This window comes from Bicyclus anynana, chromosome 22, assembly GCF_947172395.1.
Source record: "Bicyclus anynana chromosome 22, ilBicAnyn1.1, whole genome shotgun sequence".
NCBI lineage: Eukaryota > Metazoa > Arthropoda > Insecta > Lepidoptera > Nymphalidae > Bicyclus > Bicyclus anynana.
In genome coordinates this window covers 10,694,909-10,714,031 of record NC_069104.1, presented here as the reverse complement: position 1 = coordinate 10,714,031, position 19,123 = coordinate 10,694,909, and the positions used below count along the sequence as shown (strand labels likewise).

Sequence of the window (19,123 nt, the reverse complement as noted above, 5' to 3'; positions counted from 1 at the left end):
TTTGGAATTCCGTAAGACTACCGCCGACTTTACGTTTTTGCTCATTCGGAATATATACTCAAGGGCTCGCATTCGTTACGTACGCACGGAATTAATCCCATTCGAAAAAAATCGTTATTTAATATATTCTATATTGATTTCATGCATTCATATTTCCGAACATGGAAAATGGATTCGGAAAACGAATACGGAAAACGAGTGTATGCGGTCGGCCTTAGAGCCATTAGAACTGGCTAAATATCACGAACACGTCATAACTTGTAGGCAAAACTTAATCTTTTCTGGAATGTTAATAGTACAGACTGAATAATTCGCAGACAATATTCATATCACCCAAGTGACGGCCATGTGTTGTTGTAATAGTATTGTTGTTTTGTTGACACTGGTGCTGAATTGTTGTTATGGATACAAGGTGCTTGCGGTGTTCCCTATGCCAGGGAAGAGTCATTCCATCCTCGGGGAAGGCTATGTTAGGCATTTGTTGGCTGCTGGACACGAGGTAATTTTATAGAAATTTAAGTATTTTTGGAGTTTATTGGAGTTTACTCCTTAAGAATCGATTTTTTATATATAAGGCGCCCGGTATGAGAAAAATCCGAGGGGTAAAACCAACTGAACTAACGAAAAAGTGTCACGTTTTTGGTGCGCACTTTTAGTGCGCAACTTTCTAATTTATTTTAATGATTATATCATTGTAAGAGTAAAATATATAATGTGAAGTATATTATAAAGTCTATTAGTTATTTTACAATTCTATAAATTTAGTCTTCTTTAACATAAGCATTACTAAAGCCCTACTCGATGTGCACTGTTTACCAACAAAAAAAAGTGTGCATGTTAAAAAGAAACAAAAAGTTACCCCGTCACGAAGCACGTCTCAATACTCGCGCCTTAAAAGTGAAAGGTGCGCAACCGAGGTGCAGCAGGCCGCGGCGTGCGCGCCCGCCTACAGCGTGCACATGGGTGCGGACGTATGTGCACGCTGTTGGCGGCAGCGCACGGTGAAAGGTGCGCAGAATAGGTTGCGCACAAAAAACGTAACGCATGTCATTTCATAACTTATTGGAGTTCACTCCTTAAGAATAGATTTTTCATATATAGCCTCCGTTATGAAAAAAATATGGGCAGTAAAATTCGATGAACGCATAGCGTTACCTTTTTTGTGCGCAACCTATTCTGCGCACCTTTCACCGTGCGCTGCCGCCAACAGCGTTCACATGCCTAGCGCGTCCGCACGCACGTGCACGCTTTTGGTGGGCGCGCACGCAACGCTGCACCTCGCTTGCGCACCTTTCACTTTTCAGGCGTTGCTATTGAAAAGAGTAAACTCCATCCGTGCGTCGGAGCTGACACACACTTTATATGTCCTTTTTTATTTTTTAACTATGTTAATACAAAACGTAATACAAAATACTATTGAAAATTTATAAAAAAAAAATCATCTCCCACGCTGCGGGACATTTGAGTGCCCAAGCAACCGGCGGTCAGGGATCCAAGGTGATGGAACCTCCTCACAATACACGCCGTCAAGAATCACTGCCTTCTGTATCCAACTCTTGTTCCAACAGTAAAGTAAAAGCTTCTTAAGCTTTTTGCTGTAAGACCATTGACTGAAACAACTATCGGAACAATAATAGTTGACTCAACATTCCACATGGCGGTAAGGTATGGTAGAAATTTAAGTACCTCTATTAATGAATTCTTTTGACCTACTGACCGATCGACTAGCACTGTCTGTCAGCCATAATTGTTCAGTCCAAGTAGAGCAATGCACTGCTATTTCAAGAACTGTTGATATAACCGCTGGGTCGAAAAGTAAGGCATTTCAGAATGGATAAGGTCTTATTGAAGAGCAAGCTATTTGTGGATTATCTTGGTCACTTGATTATTTCTATGCAATTATTCACACACAATGTCCGAGGGACTGTCCAGAATGATGACATATTTCACTAGGGTTGCATTTTTTGAGAAAAATATAGTATTTTCCAGATTTAGCTTGATAAATATAGTACGCTCAAAGAAAATACGTATTTTGTGGAATATGCGAAATAAAACATTCATTATTATATTTATAAAAACTATATTTATTTGTATTGTTTTTCAAAAACAAGAGATGGTCCAAAATTGTATGGAGCCCAGGATCAGTCATTGTACCCAGGCAGAAACACAAGAAAATATTTTTTTTAACTATTTTTGATTATACAAATCTACGTTATCACTGCTGAGCTCGAGTCTCTCAGAATGAGAGGGGTTAGGCCAATAGTCCACCACGCTGCCCCAACGCGGATTGGCAGACTTCATACACACAGAGAATTACGAAAATTCTCTGGTATGCAGGTTTCCTCACGATGTTTTCCTTCACCGTTTGAGACACGTGATATTTAATTTCTTAAAATGCACACTACTGAAAAGTTGGAGGTAAATGCCCCGGACAGGGATTCGAACACACACCCTCCGGAATCGGAGGCAAAGATCATATCCACTGGGCTATCACGTATCTTACCTACAACCTAGCTTGGGTGAAATAATTGAATGCATTACTTTCAGGTGACCTACATAACGCCTTTCCCAGTCAAAGATCCTCCGTCGAGACTGCGTCAAGTTGATATATCAGAGAATTTTGCATTTATGCGTAGTAAGATTCTTAATATTACTTAATTGAGTACCTGTACGTCTTACAAATAAGCATGCTTCATTTGAGACTGCATTATCACTTAACTTTTTGATGGCCGCCGTGGCGCAATGTATGCGCCGTGGATTTACAAAATGGAGGTCTTGGGTCGATTGAGGTTTGATCCAGGTCTGGCTGGTGGGAGGCTTCGGCCGTGGCCAAGCTCTTTGACGGCTCTTTGACGGCCGCGTGGGTAGTGACTCTGCCTTCTGCATCCACGGCCGTGGGTTCGATTCCCACAACTGGAAAATATTTGTGTGATGAGCATGCGTTTTTTCCAGTGTCTGTGTGTATTTATACATTATATAAGTATTTATATGTAGTATATAATTGTATATTAATATTATAATATCAACTATCTTAGCACCCATAACACAAGCTACTCTGTATGCTTACTTAGGGGCTAGATAGTGATCTGTATTGTTTAAGTATATTTTATTTATTTATATTTAAGCGTTTGTACCGGTACGATGTCGTGTAGAAACCGAAAAGGGGTGTGGATTTTCATCTTCCTCCTGACAAGTTAGCCCGCTTCCATCTTAGACTGCATCATCACTTACCATCGGGTGAGATTGTAGTCAAGGGCTAACTTGTAAATAATAAAAAAGAGGTGGTTGATATAATATCATGTTAAAGTTGTGAAGTCCAGCTGGCTCTGTAGTAAGCTGTTGAAATAAGCTATTAATGATAATGAAACTGAAACTCTTTTTTCTCGTAATAAGGAGACTCGTACTTACTCATGCTGCTAAATATGGATTGTTAATTATGAAATTCATATTTTATTTTTCAGACATATTAGACGTAAGGAAGTTTATGAGCAAAGAGTTAGACATACAGAACTACTTCCTTGTACACAATGTGATGAACAGTATGTTGTATGACACGTACCGAATGCCCGTCATACAGAAGTTTATAAATGATCCAAAGGAGCAATATGACGCTGTGGTGGTTGAATGGTTGTATTCGGAGTTAAGTGCTGGGTAAGTGGCTAATTTTCATAGATATCATGAGATATAGAAAGAATGTCAAAAACAGGTTTTGATGAAAATGATTCACAACATTTGTCAAGACAACTTAATTAACTAATCAAACTGTAACCAAAATAAGACCCCAGAATGGCAGAGAATGACCTTGAGTGAAGTCACGCACTTGTGAACGATGTGTGTAGGGTTAAAGGATCCTTTGACTGTTAACAAACACACCCCCTTTCCACTCCAGTCACTTTCCCCGCATATCCCAAGTAACCCATAAAGAATTACACAACAATAGATGTGGACGGCTCGAACGCCACGAGCACACTGAAGCCGTCCGTTCCGCAAGTCGTTGTACCGATCTCAACAACATCTTTGAACAAGTGAAGCTAATATAAAGCGTGTAAAAAAAAAACCGTCAAGCCATTTCGGAGGATTGCAACTATGCAAGTTGCAATCCTCCCAGCAGTGTATTTAATTCACGTATGTTTTTTTTTCAGGTTTTCGTCAGTGTTCAATTGTCCGTTTATCTGGGCATCATCAATGATCCCACACACGGCGGTGCTTTCGCTGATAGATGGTCACGTGAACCCCGCATACTCTGTCGACCATTTGTCTAGAGACTACACGACCACCTTCTGGGACAGACTGTACCACTGGTATTACATAACAAAGCTTAGTTATCAAAGATGGTGAGACCCGTATTTTTTACTAGATCCATGACAACTTATTTTGAGAGCTTCTAGAAGATTTTTTTGCATTGTTCTTACGTCTGTAACAATAATAGGAAGCTTGTTTTGAATCGTGAGTCCAGAAAAGTAGCGACAAAATAGTTACAAAAACCACTACTTTTGAAATAGGTGATCCCGACCAAGTCACTCGTTTCGTTACGTTTTTTGAAAATGACGTAATGATGAAACGTGACACACTTGCTCCCGTATGCATCGCAACGATGGAACGATATTCGGCGCTTCGGCCGACAGCGTTGATGAATATTCGGTACCTATCAATCAATCAACACCTGTTTTCCTACCCTTGGTTTTACCATCTATCTTTGAACTTTATTATTCTTACAAATAAAAATACAATTTAATAGTATAACATTAACTTCTCCTAATTATCGTTGCGGAAGCTCTAAGTCATTAAGTCTCGCTAAATAGTATTTAATTACTAATTTTTAATTACAGGTCGGAACGCGATACTTACAATGACCAATTCAAGAACGTTTTCGGAGAGGCGATTACCAGAAGGGGTCACAAGCTACCACAGTTTGACGATGTCATATATAATGGATCCCTCATGCTGGGCAACTCTCACCCTGCGACGGGGGATAATGTGGCTTTGCCTGAAAACTATAAACATATCGGAGGTTACCACATCAAAGATGTCATTGAGCCTTTACCAAAGGTAAACATTCATAACTATTATTAAAATAGGTATATATAAAAACATTTTACTAAATTTATAAGTTAGCCCTTGACTACAATCTCACCTGATGGTAAGTGATGATGCAGTCTAAGATGGAAGCGGGCTAACTTGTTAGGAGGAGAATGAAAATCCACACTTCTTTCGGTTTCTACACGACATCGAACCGGAACGCTAAATCGCTTGACGGTACGTCTTTGTCGGTAGGGTGGTAACTAGCCACGGCCGAAGCCCCCCACCAGCTAGACCTGGACAAATTAAGAAAACCTCAATCAGCCCAGCCGGGGATCGACCCCCAGGACATCCGTCTTGTAAGTCCACTGCGCATACCACTGCGCCACGGAGGCCGTCAAAAAATATATGAAAAATCGATTGTAAATTTTTATAGCTTTACAATCGATTTTTCATATATAGCTCCTAGTATGAAAAGAATATTGACAATAAAATTCGAGGAACGAATGACAGCGTTACGTTTTTTGTGCGCACCTTTCAACGTGCGCTGCCGCCAACAGCGTAAACACATGCGTGCGGACGTGCACGCCGCGGCCTGCTGCTCCTAGGTTGCGCACCTTTCACTATTCGCGCGTTAGTATTGAGACGTACATAGTGTATGCTGCTGGGCAACATATACTTATTTAGACAGTCGATCTGAAAGAGTAAACTCCATTCGTGCGTCGGAGCTGATACACACTTTTTTTTTTAAATAATATTAACAACTTTTCCTATGCTTTAAGCATATGACAACTCTTCATTTAATTGGATTGTTACGAACTATTGTTCGAAGATTTGGTACGAAACACCTGGAGAATCGTATGAGACTTTATTCCATTCTTAATCCGAGCATCAATACACACTTCCAAACGTAGGCAATATGTTGTCCAAAATCGTAGCCGAGTTCACTATTATTTACTTGTATCGCTGGTTTTACTTTTTGTTACTCCGCTTCGCTCCGAAAGTCAACTGCCCCACGGAAGCCGTCCAGCGCATATTTATACCCGTCAGAATAATTCTAAACCATTCTGCGAACGCCTACACGCGTGTTTTTGTTCCACGAAATTCGACAAAAAACAATAACAAAAGTTTAAAAACAGCTAGACATTGGCGAGTGATTTTGAACCTTATGTCTCAAGTAATAGGGTTCTCCGCAACAGGATCTTAAAACATCATAGATGATGATGCTTCATTCAATTACGTTTCAGGATTTGCAAAAACTGATGGACGAGTCCAAAGATGGAGTGATTTATTTCAGCATGGGCTCTATGCTGAAGAGCAGTGAAATACCAGATGATATCAAGAACGGATTACTCGAAGTGTTTGGCGTACTGAAGCAAACTGTCATTTGGAAGTTGGAACAAGTTATTCCAAATGTACCAAAGAACGTTCATGTTGTCACGTGGGCACCTCAGCAAAGCATTTTGGGTATGTATGACAATCCGCCAACCAGCATTGGACTAGAGTGGTAGTTCTAAGCTCCATATTATCCCCCTTCAAGAGCCTGGCTTTGCAGTGGACCTGTAAAATAAGATAATGATATTTTTTTAATTAATAGATATAACTGCCTACCACATTGCATTCATTTAGTGAGTCTGAGCTTCGTAACTGTTCTTACCTTACAACCCTTTTTACTCTTAAAAGTAATTACTCACGACTAGTATCGCACCCAAATTGACGACCAAAATTGTCTATCATTATATCATCATCATCATCATATCAGCCGATGGACGTCCACTGCAGGACATAGGCTTTTTGTAGGGACTTCCAAACATCACGATACTGAGCCGCCTGCATCCAGCGAATCCCTGCGACTGACTTGATGTCGTCAGTCCACCTGGCGGGGGGTCTACCAACAGCACCTTGAGACCCCAACGTCTATCGGCTCTTCGAACTATGAGCCCCGCCCTATTGCCACTTTAGCTTCGCAACTGGTTGAGCTATGTCGGTGACTTTGGTTCTTCAGCGGATCTTCTCATTTCTGATTCGATCACGCAGAGATACTCCGAGCATAGCTCGTTCCATCGCCCGCTGTGTGACTCTGAACCATATGTCATCACTGGCAACACGCACTGTTCGAAGTCTTCAGGCACTGAGGAATTTCGGACGAAAAGATATTGCGGAGTTTCCCGAATGCTGCCTAGCCGATGCAGCTGTCATTATATATAAGACTTTGTTTCACTACTTAACCCAAGCATCAATACACACTTCCAAACGTAGGCAATTCGTAGTCCAAAATTGTAGCCGAGTTCTCTATTGTTCACTTGTATCGCTTGTGTCCCTTAATGTTCACTCTACTTTGTTCCGAAGTAAACTGCCCCGATCGTCCGCTCCGACGCGTATTTATTCCCGTCAGAATTGTGTAGACCATTCTGGAAACGTCCATATGCTTGTTGTTGATTCCAAGAAATTCGACGTAAACAAGGCAATCTTAAAATGGTAAACAAACCGAAATGTGCGAGCAATAATCAACCCTATGTCTATAGTAATAGGGTTCTCCGTAACAGTATCTTCAACTGTAAGTATGTATGTTTTTTATTTTTCTTTGCAGCGCATCCCAATTGCGTGCTTTTCATCACACACGGAGGTCTCCTCTCTATAATGGAGACCCTCAATACAGGAGTGCCCATAATTGGAATGCCCTTCTTCGCTGACCAATACCTCAACATAGCAAGAGCTTCGGCCAAAGGTTTCGGGATGCGGTTAGATCTTGATGAAAAAGCCCCTGAAAAATTGAGGGTGGCCATAAAGAATATGGTGGAAAATCCAAGGTAATTTTATTTCTATTATAATATTGTTATAATATTGTGTTATATTTTGAAAAAAGGGTGGGAGCAATATTACTGGTGTGATAGCTTCAGAAGGTAGTTGACTCTTAAATGTCCAAGAGGAAAACAAAATTTTAACAGTTTACGCAGCGCACGCAGCGCAAGCTCTCATAGTAAAATTCCCCGATTTTGGAATATTCTTCGATGGTGCTCCGCTCCTATTGATCTTAGCGTAATAATATATGGCCTATAGCCTTCCTCGATAAATGGGCTAACACTGAAAGAACCTTCCTGAGATCAGCGCGTTTAAACAAACAAAATCTTCAGCTTTATAATATAGATTTTAATCCTCTTACCTTATCCGTAAGGTAATTAATCCGACGTCCACTGCTGGACATAGGCCTCTTGCATGGACCTCCAAGCACAACGGTCTCAAGCCGCCAACATCCAGCGGCTCCCTGCAACCCGCTTTATATCCTCGGTCCACCTTATAAACTAAGCCTAATAGAATTAAGTGAATTTTTGAATGTCATACTCTTTTTCCAGCTACCGTCAAAGTGCAAGGAAGTTTTCCGCCATCTTCAAAGACAACATTGCGTCACCAGGTCAGCAGTTGGCTTACTGGGTGGAATACGTCATCAGAACACAAGGAGCCTTCCACCTTCGTTCCCCAGCGCTGCAGACCAGCTGGTATAAAAAGCTTAGCTTGGATATATTTCTAGTTTTACTACTTGGTGTTATTCTAAGCTTTAAGCTCTGTAAATCTTTATTAGTGGTTATAAAAAATGGCAGTGGTCATAAGAAGAAAACAGCTTAATTAATTAAATTTGTTTTTTATTAATAGGTACTTTTGTTTTATTATCAACTTGCGAGACAAACAGATAAAAAACACAATAATTCATTTGTTAAAGCTCAATTTGAAAATTTTATATTTTTATAAAACTACAGACATTACTACCTTTAAAATAGATATTTTAATTTAAAAACTCTTAATGTGATTAAAATAAAATAAATATTTTTTATATCCAATACCTATGTACCATTTATTACAATATAGTAAGGGACTTGACATAAGGGGATTCTTTTACATAAAAAAAATATATCAAGTTACATATTATTTTAATTTCGTTAATACGTTAAGTTTTCTTCTGTTTTCCTATTGTTTTTTTAATTCCAATGGTAATTAGTAATGTTTTTTTCAATATGAAAATTAAGACCAACGCAACGAATGCAAGATCTAGATAAAACTTCTGGTACCAGGGCATTATAAACGCAGGGGAGCGCAGATGCGGTGCCCCGCGCGTCTTTATGACGTGTTCTACCCAGTGGACCAACTCTTTCTCTGGGGGAACTGTCCTGTCGTGGTATATCTCTGATAGTTCTTTTGCTCTGGTAGTATATCTAAAATAACAATGAAATAATGTTAATAATAATAATAATAATAATAATTTATTTATTTGCTTTAAACATGGGTTACACTTGTTATAAAATTAAATATACAATTAATTATTCGATCCAAACATGTCTTGCCTATAGGCGTGCAAAATATTTATGAAATGTGTGAATGGTTATTTGAAGGACTTCAGTGAAAATCCATCATGTGTCCACCCATCGTGTGTCCATCACATCATCCACCTATTCATTGAAAACTTTAATTTGGATACATTTCTTAGCACTATATTAGAATTTTATACAATTTATCGAAAATTTGTACTTTTTCTAGTACTTACTGTATAAACTAGTAGTAGTAGTAGAACTAATATCCACTGCTGAACGCTGTGAGTCTAGACGCGCGCATATACGAGTAGGTATGTACAATTCTCAGGTTTTAATGATTAATTTTGAAACTATTTAATTCAAAATTACAATAAAAATATGTTTGTGATCCTCTTTCATTTGATATTTAACGCGATAAAGTTTGAATTTTAATTTTATAATTTTCCAGGTTGCACCCTAAAAGTGATTTTCATATTTAAAAATTTCAGTATAAAGCTTACTTACTTAGGAAATTCTCAGGTGTGCTGGTTTCCTCACGATGTTTATTCCTTAAGTTTTTCTTATCCACTTCAAAATCATTTAATGCTGTAAAGCTATTAATAGTACTTACTTGGAGTCAGCGAGCATATCTTGAATAGCAAACTCTAGGTCCTGAGTCATTGCGTATGATAGATCTACTTTCTTGGCGTATCCCATGTTGACAGCTCTTTGAACGTTAGCATACTGGTCGTAGAAAGCTGGAATTCCTATGATGGGCACTCCGAAATGTATTGTTTCAGTGATAGATAGTAAGCCGCCGTGGGTGATGAATAAGATACAGTTATTATGTGCTGTAAATAAATTTTAATTATTGATTAAAAACATTAACAGTCGTCGTTATCAATCCATATTTGGCTCACTGCTGTGTGCTCGAGTCTTTTCTCAGAAAGAGGGGTTGCACCTCCAACTTTTCAGTTGTATGCATTTTAAGAAATTAAATATCACGTGTCTCAAACGGTGAAGGAAAGAAATCGTGAGGAAACCTGCATACCAGAGAATTTTCCTATTTCTCTACGTGTGTTAAGTCTGCCAATCCGCATTGGGCCAATGTGGTGGACTATTGGCCTAACCCCTCTCATTCTGAGAGGAGACTCCAGCTCAGCGGACAGCCGAATATGGGTTGATAATAACGATGATGACATACCTTAATAGAATTAACTTACCCAATGCGTGTTGCCAGTGATGACCTATGGTTCCGAGACTTGGTCGCTAACAATGGGCCTCATAAGAAGGCTCAGAGTCACATAGCGGGCGATGGGACGAGCTATGTTAGGAGTATCTCTGCGTGATCGAATCAGAAATGAGGAGATCCGCTGAAGAACCAAAGTCACCGAGATAGCTCAACGAGTTGCGAAGCTGAAGTGACAATGGGCGGGGCACATAGTTCGAAGAGCCGATGGACGTTGGGGTCACAAAGTGCTGGAACGGCGACCAGGTGGGCTGACGACTACAAGCGAGTCGCAGAGATTCGCTGGATGCAGGTGGCTCAGCATCGTGATGTTTGGAAGCCCCTACAAAATGCCTATGTCCTGCAGTGGACGTCCATCGGCTGATATGATGATGATAATGATTAAAAACAGTAACAGTCGTCGTTTTCAACCCATATACGGCTCACTGCTGAGCTCGAGTCTTTTCTCATATTAAGTTGCACCTCCAACTTAATATCACGTTTTTTTTTATTCTTACAAGTTAGCTCTTGACTACAATTTCACCTGATGGTTAATGATGATACAGTCTAAGATTGAAGCGGGTTAACTTGTTAGGAGGAGGATGGAAATCCACACTCCTTTCGGTTTCTACACGACATCGTACCGGAACGCTAAATCGCTTGGCGGTACGTCTTTGTCGGTAGGGTGGTAACTAGCCACGGTCGAAGCCTCCCACCAGTCGAGTGTCTCAAACGGTGATGGAAAAACATCGTGAGGAAACATGCATACCTGAGAATTTTCCTATTTCACTGCGTGTGTGAAGTCTGCCAATCCGCATTGGGCTAGCGTGGTGGACTATTGGCCTAACACCTCTCATTCTGAGAGGAGACTCCAGCTCAGCAGACAGCCGAATATGGGTTGATAATAACGACTTTAATAGAATTAACTTACCCAATGCGTGTTGCCAGTGATGATCTATGGTCCGTCTCTTGGTCGCTAACTATGGGCTTCGTAAGAAGACTAAGAGTCTCACAGCGGACGATGGAGCAAGCTATGCTCGGAGTGTCTGTGCGTGATCGAATCAGAAATGAGGAGATCCGCAGAAGAACCAAAGTCACCGACATAGCTCAACGAGTTGCGAAGCTGTGTGGCAATGGGCGGGGCACATAGTTCGAAGAGCTGATGGACGTTGGGGTCCCAAGGTGCTGGAATGGCGACCCCGCACTACGAAGCGCAGTGTTGGTAGACCCCCCACCAGGTGGACTGACGACATCGAGTCGCAGGGATTCGCTGGATGCAGGCGGCTCATTATCGTGATGTTCGGAAGTCCCTACAAAAGGCCTATGTCCTCCAGTGGACGTCCATCTGCTGATATGATGATGATGATGAACTTACCCAATATACTTTGTTGTGGAGCCCACGGTACAGTGTGCACATTGGTGGGTCGTTCTGGCAAATCCTCTTCGAACTTCCATACAACTGTTTGCTTCAGTTTTCCGAACATACTCAACAAGTCCCTTTTTATTTCGTTCGGCAAATGCTTGCTTTTCAAATTTGAGCCTAAACTGAAGTAAATTACGCCGTGTTTTGCATCATCCATCAGTTTTTGCAAATCCTATTGGTGAATTATAAATGTTTTTCTTAATTTGATTTTAAAGGTATTTTCGGTATTATATACTATTATATCATAAACATTGTTATCATCATCATAAACTGGTTGTGATCGTTAACAAATAGTCCATATTATCAACCCGCTTTGAAACAGCGTGGTCCATATAGTCCCTTCCCTTCCTTCTGAGGAAGATCTGGTCCTGTAGTAGCCAGTAGGCCCTTAAAATAGGGTGAAAATGATAGTGACCAGCGCATTCATCATCATCATCATGTCAGCCGATGGACGTCCACTTGACATAGGCCTTTTAAAGGGACTTCCAAATATCAGTCCACCTGGTGGAGGGTCGAAACACCCCTTACCCCGCCGTTACCGTAATCGCTGCCAAAGCCAGGAATAGCGGAGCTACAGGGAACTAGGGGCTGTGTTATATTTGTTCGGTCCATATAAAGTTTTGCCCGATACTGACTGACTGACTACTGACTGACTTCGTCCGCGTGAAATTTAGTTTTTCACAAATGCCTCGGTATCCATAGATTTTTCCGGGATGAAAATACCTATGTTTTAATCAAAAGAAATATCTATTACCATTCCAAATTTCAGCCAAATCAGTTCAATAGTTGCGGCGTTAAAGAGTAACAGACATCCATACAAACTTTCGCGTTTATGATAGGATAAAAAACTCCAGAGTAAATTTACCTCAGTTAAAGGTTTAACATTCCGGTCAATATGAAACCCTCCGATAGATATAAAGTTCTGAGGCGCTCTCACAGCCCCACTCATAGACGGGTGCGAGTTGCTCAGGACTAGAGATCCGTTGTAAGCTAGAGATTCAAATGACGGCGCGATGTTTCTTCTCTCGCGTATTAAAGGTGCAAAGTTTTTCTCGTATACCGCATTGTCGACTATTGTGGTCCATCTGTAATTAATGTTAGACTAAATATAAAAACCTTGGTCTGAATAGAACTGTATCAAGTTTTATATTGGAACGGGTATCTAAAGCTGCAATCTGTAAAACGTTTTCTACGCGGCAACGCACCGGAATGAATCGTTTGCCGGTACGTCTTTGCCGGTAGGGCGGTAACTAGCCACGGCCGAATTAGACCAGAGCTAAGACAATTTACGAATTATAAAACCGTAAACTTATACTGTCTCAGAGCCGTGATAGCCCAGTAGATATGACCTCTGCCTCCGATTACGCAGGCTGTAGGTTCGAATCCGGTCCGGGGCATGAACTTCCAACTTTTCAGTTGTGTGCATTTTAAGAGATTACATATCACGTGTCTCAAACGGTGAAGGAAAAACATCGTGAGGAAACCTGCATACCTAAGAATTTTCTTAATTCTCTGCGTGTGTGAAGTCTGCCAATCCGCATTGGGCTAGCGTGGTGGACTATTGGCCTAATCCTTCTCATTCTGGGAGGAGACTCGAGCTCAGCAGTGAGCCGAATATGGGTTGATAACGACGAAACTGGACGTTCCATGTTGAGACTCAGCACTATTGACTGCGCTAGAGAAGTCGTCAAAAGTGTTTTTTTTTAGACTATTTAAAGGCTTTGGTTTACCATTTCAACTCAGGAAGGCCCATCTGTTTGGTCATTTAATACTGTAATAAAATCCTTTACTTTTTTGTTTTTAGTGTACCCATAGCCACAGAATCTATACTTCTATACTAATATAAAGCTGAAGAGTTTGTTTGTTTGTTTGATTGAATACGCTAATCTCAGGAGCTACTGGTCCGATTTGAAAAAACTCTTTCAGTGTTAGATAGCCCATTTATCGAGGAAGGCTATGGGCTATATATTGTTCCCGTATTTTTACGGGAACGAGAACCACGCGGGTGAAACTGCGCGGCGTCAGTTAGTACATAATATATACTCTGTGACATACGGTACATTTATGACCGTAAACGTCACAGTATGGGCAAGTTCCTTCACTTATTTCAGTTATTTTGATTTTAACACAACCTTACTAAACTGATTTTCGTAAAAACTATGTGGGACCAATTAGGAAAAATACTTTTTCACACGAATAAGTAATTTTAAAAATTGGTTAATAAATGGCGAATTTATGGTAACAAACATAAAATGGCATAGGCGTTTTGAGGACCTCCTCCTTTTTTTTAACAGTGTTTTAACAGTGTTCAGTTTAACAGTTTTTCCTTCGAACAGTGCGTGTTGCCAGTGATGACATACGGATCCGAAACTTGGTCGCTAACTATGGGCCTCATCAGAAGGCTCAAAATCACTCAGCGGGCGATGGAGCAATCTATGCTTGGAGTTTCTCTGCGGGATCGAATCAGAAATGAGGAGATCCGCAGACGAACCAAAGTCACCGACATAGCTCAGCGAGTCGCGAAGCTGAAGTGGCAATGGGCAGGCCACATAGTTCGAAGAGCCGATGGACGTTGGGGTCCCAAGGTGTTGGAATGGCGACCCCGCACCGGAAAGCGCAGTGTTGGTCGACCCCCCACTAGGTGGACAAAGGACATCAAGCGGATTGCAGGAAACCGCTGGATGCTGGCGGCTCGAGATCGTTATGCTTGGAGGTCCATGCAAGAGGCCTATGTCCAGCAGTGGACGTCCATCGGCTGAAAATGATGATGATGATGAAAAAAAGTAAGCTTACAGCATCACGACAATCCTCTTGATGATATGCAAACCCAATTCCGCAACCCGTTCTCTGAAGGTCAGGGGTAGAGTGCTTGATGATACTGCGTCGACGCTGTATGCTGGGTTGGTAGCTTCATCTATCAGATCAAATACCATCCAGTTTAGGTTACTTGGTGAAAACCAGATTAATGGACAGTTGTATAAGCCTGCAAAACTAATAAATAAAAATACTTTATGCATGTCCGTACGTTGTTTAGCTCAAAGACTAATACCTTGTTACGGGACTAAGAAAACTATCAAAGTTATTTAAGAAACCTGCATACCAGAGAATTTTCTTAATTCTGTGTGTGTGAAGTCTGCCAATCCGCATTGGGCCAGCGTGGTGGACTATTGGCCTAACCCCTCTCATTCTGAGAGGAGACTCGAGCTCAGCTGTGAGCCAAATGTGGGTTTACAAACTTTATCTCTTTATAATATTAGTACAGATAGATTCTTACCCGGCATGTATTGTATTGAACATGAACTCTGAAATAACAACATCGAAGTGCTGATTATTATCAGCTATAAGTTTTTGTATATTTGGGTGTTCTATAATAAGCCTACTTCTTTGTAAAATGTCCGGCATAAAGCCCGTCATCAAATTTAGGCTGTTCAATCTCTTTTCAAAGATAGATTTTGTGTGAAAAAAATCGTCTGAAAAAAAATTTTTTTATTCATTCTTGTACATGAAAATCAAACTGTGTGCCTAATGGGAGTTTTCGATGTTTTCATACTGTTACTATCTATCGCGTTGACGTTAACGCGAATTTATATGGAATTGAAACTACTACCACTAGATGCCACTGTTTCAACTCCTTAGAAATGCGTGTTTACGTTAACGTGATCGTCATAGTATCAAACTGCCACTATGCTCTCAGGTAGGCGTTACATTCCAAACAATTGTTGGTCAGAACCTCCAGAGTGAGGAACCTTCTCACAGTACGCGCCGTTATAAGGCTTACCGCCTTCTGTGTCCGACCGATCCAACAGTCAAGTGAAATAAATATTCTTAAGCTTTCCAGACATAACACAAGCTACTATAGCGTTTTCTCCAGCGTAGACGAGATTCCCGTTATCTGACGTCACACAGACGTGGGCTTTTTATTTCACGATCGCCGGGGCGCCCGGGCTGATTCACTCAGGCCAAACCACCCCTCCCGAACGGCCCTCTAAGCCGAGGTCCGAGTCTCACAGGAGACTCCCTTAGAGAGTCTTTCTGCCCATTTACTCAGGCGATATTTCTGCGCTCGCCCAAACCCTCCAGTGATGCCGCTGAAGCCCCATTAAAGAGTCTACGGCGACGAAATAAACAGAAAAATCAAAAATTAAAAAAAAAGCTTGTTTGTATTTTAGTATTGCGTAAAGACTAAAACTAAGTAATAATGTGTAAAACTAGTACCCAGACAGACAGACATTTCTATTTTATTTATATGTATTAATTAAAACAATAAAATAAATATTGCGTTACGTTACGTACGTTACCTCGTCGAGGTAGGATGCCGCTAATATCGACTACAGTAACTCTTGGGAGGGGTTTTTCTGGTGGAATTGTTTGTATATAAGTAATCTGTAACAGATTAGATTTACAAAATATTATACGAGAATATATTTGCGTATGAAGTAAAGACAGACAATTAAGGAGTACCTTTAAACACAACTGATGCAAGACAGCTAATATTTTCAGGTGTATCATAATTTGTAAATTCATGGGCTCTTACGGTGTCTTTTTCCTTTGAAAAAACATTGTGAGGAAACCTGCAGACCAGAGAATTTTCTTAATTCTCTGCGTGTGTGAAGTCTGCTAATCGGCATTGGGCCAGCGTAGTTGACTACTGGGCTAACCCCTCTCATTCTGAGAGGAGACTCGAGAGGTTGATAATGATAAGTTAAGGTTGTTAAACTAAATAATAATATTAATGTAAAATTTGATTCACTTGTTTGTGACACGGTCGGTCTTTCTTCAAAGGGCTAACTTTTAATTCATCAGATTGTTAAACATTGACAACTTGTGCTCTGGCGCATCGTAAGTCGGCGATCAATGAACGGCCTGGCCTATAGTCTGGCAAATTCGTTGATGATACTCCCATGATATGCGGGTGACGGGGGGAAAGACTACGCGGGTGTGAAATCGTGCGTGCGGGGAAGTGAGGTGCATTAGTCGTGGGTTTTTCATTCATCGCTACACCATCAGGAGTGTTACGAACGAAGTTGCCAAGCTAATTATACTTGGCAAGTTCTTTGATGACACTTTCATGATATGCGGGCGACGGGACGGGAAGGAATTCGCGCGTATGAAATCGTGCACGCGGGTCAGATAGATGGACTGCGCGGGTATGAAGACGTGCGCGCAGGGCATCGCTACCTCCCTCCCGGCCCCCGTGGACCATCAGTGTTACGAACGAATTTGCCAAGCTATAGATACTACTACTACTACGACATACATTACCTCATGACCAGCGTCAGTTAAATGTTTGATGAGTCCTTCAGCCAGGATTGCGTGGCTTTTACTCAACGTTTGTGATATCAGTAAAATCCTATAAGCTTCTGACATATGAACCGTGAAGCTTGTTAATATAAATACCAACGGCTTCCACATTTTCTGCAACATACGATGGTTTTTATTATTATTATTATTTTTATTATTTATGAAGGAAAATCTACCGTTAATACATTAAGTTCATGCTTACATTTAATTACAATTTTAGGATATGGACATGCTTAACTATTTATAAGATTTTCACAATATTAAAAATTTTTTACAGGGTATATGATATGTCATTAGTTTTTTAGCTACAACGTGATTATATATATTCTAATCTAATCTACAATATAATCTAAGATATTAAGTTATTTTAGAGGTTAGACTGACAAATAAAATTTTAGCATGACTATGTATTTGCGGCGCTTGCCTTTGAGACTTTAGGCCCATGGTCAACAGATACTAATTATAAATTTAAACTTAATATACTGTTAAGTAATTTTTAGCTTTAATTTATTTTAATGAATATGTTGTTCTTGAAAATAATTATTTTAGCATGGTAATAGTTTAATAATTCACTTTATGATCGGACGATAGAGGCTTTACCATATTTTTCTCAGACGCTTGAGTTTTCAGTACCTAAGCAGGCATTGTATAAACATGGTGTATTTCAAATTTATGAATAGTCAAAGTTTCTTAATTTTGTCACTTACTCACTGGACTGATCATAAAAGTTTCCAACGGACATAAAAGCTTAAATTTTAGCATACAAAGTTTTTAGTGTATAAATTAACGCGAATTAATTCCGAACCTGTTTCCCGTGTGTGGAAAACCGAATGCATGTAATCAATATCATCATCATCATCATCATATCAGCCGATGGACGTCCACTGCAGGACATATGCCTTTTGTAGGGACTGCCAAACATCACGATACTGAGCCACCTGTGCGCAACCTATTCTGCGCACCTTTCACCGTGCGCTGCCGCCAACTCGGTTGATGATAATGCAATAGCTGCCATTGAAGATGCTGCATCTTAATCATGCTCACTACTTAAACAACACCGTAGTATAAACTTATTTGCTGTATTAGTCAGTCAAAGGACTTACATTTTTTCAACCGACGAAAAAACGGAGAGAAGGCTTTAAAGACTGTATCGTGTTTGTTGTTACTGAAAAAACCACATGAAAGAAAAAATATGTCTGAGAAATCTGTATCTTAATGATAGTAAGGTAAACCTTGAATACATTACCGGTTTGGCACCGCCTTGAAACTGATCAGTGGGTAGTAAACACTTTAATGTTATTTTTCGCTTTTTAGTTACGTTGGTTATTATGTTTTCGAAGTCGGTGGTATTTTAAGATAAAAATATTTATATTTCAACCTGTATTTGGCACACTCGCTAGACTAGACAGAAATAAGTGTTTCTGTATGCCGTTCTGTAATGCTTTATATTGTTATTAAATGCATAATTCGCCCTTCTCGGAGAACAAAATGGTAACTGTCATTACGCGTGTTTTAGTATTATTTAATTTTTGAGATCTATAGGTGTTAATACATTGCTTAATTGCTTTTTTTTAAATTTTTAAGCAACTATTTACAGAGTTACAAAATATTACATTAAATAGTCACTGACATTAAGGTACGAGAATAAAATGGGTACATAATATTACTATAATGTATTCCTACTTCTTAGTACGGTATACAGTAATACAATGGGGATGATGACTAGGTTTGAATATATTGATTTTTATGATACATTCGGGTAAATAGGGTCAATGTAACTAGTTTATACATAAAAATCAAAGGTTGACTGGATATTTGCAATATAAATGAGATTATAAAATTTCAAAATCTATTAAAAATCTTTTATCG

At 40.0% G+C, this 19,123-nt stretch overlaps 2 protein-coding genes across 3 annotated transcripts; one reads left to right on the top strand and one right to left on the bottom strand.

Moving 5' to 3' along the window:
* Positions 1–280: 280 nt before the first annotated feature.
* On the top strand, positions 281–8,669 carry LOC112053941 (UDP-glycosyltransferase UGT5-like). 2 transcript variants are annotated; one of them, XM_024093566.2, is made up of 8 exons: positions 292–499; positions 2,548–2,635; positions 3,462–3,651; positions 4,143–4,334; positions 4,830–5,049; positions 6,267–6,486; positions 7,610–7,829; positions 8,373–8,669. In XM_024093566.2, the coding sequence occupies exons 1-8, from the start codon at positions 347–349 to the stop codon at positions 8,641–8,643; spliced, it is 1,554 nt and encodes a 517-aa protein (XP_023949334.1). In that variant the 5' UTR covers positions 292–346; the 3' UTR covers positions 8,644–8,669. The 2 variants fall into 2 exon arrangements, with proteins under 2 accessions (XP_052744481.1, XP_023949334.1); XM_052888521.1 differs by lacking the exon at positions 7,610–7,829 and having other exon boundaries at positions 281–499.
* Positions 8,670–8,952: 283 nt separating this feature from the next.
* LOC112054211 (UDP-glucosyltransferase 2-like) lies at positions 8,953–18,415 on the bottom strand. The gene is made up of 9 exons (XM_024093913.2): positions 18,358–18,415; positions 17,216–17,368; positions 16,252–16,336; positions 15,228–15,423; positions 14,747–14,944; positions 12,819–13,038; positions 11,906–12,125; positions 9,934–10,153; positions 8,953–9,227 (listed from the first exon to the last, which is right to left on the bottom strand). The coding sequence occupies exons 2-9, from the start codon at positions 17,363–17,365 to the stop codon at positions 8,963–8,965; spliced, it is 1,554 nt and encodes a 517-aa protein (XP_023949681.2). The 5' UTR covers positions 17,366–17,368; positions 18,358–18,415; the 3' UTR covers positions 8,953–8,962.
* Between the last annotated feature and the right edge of the window lie 708 nt (positions 18,416–19,123).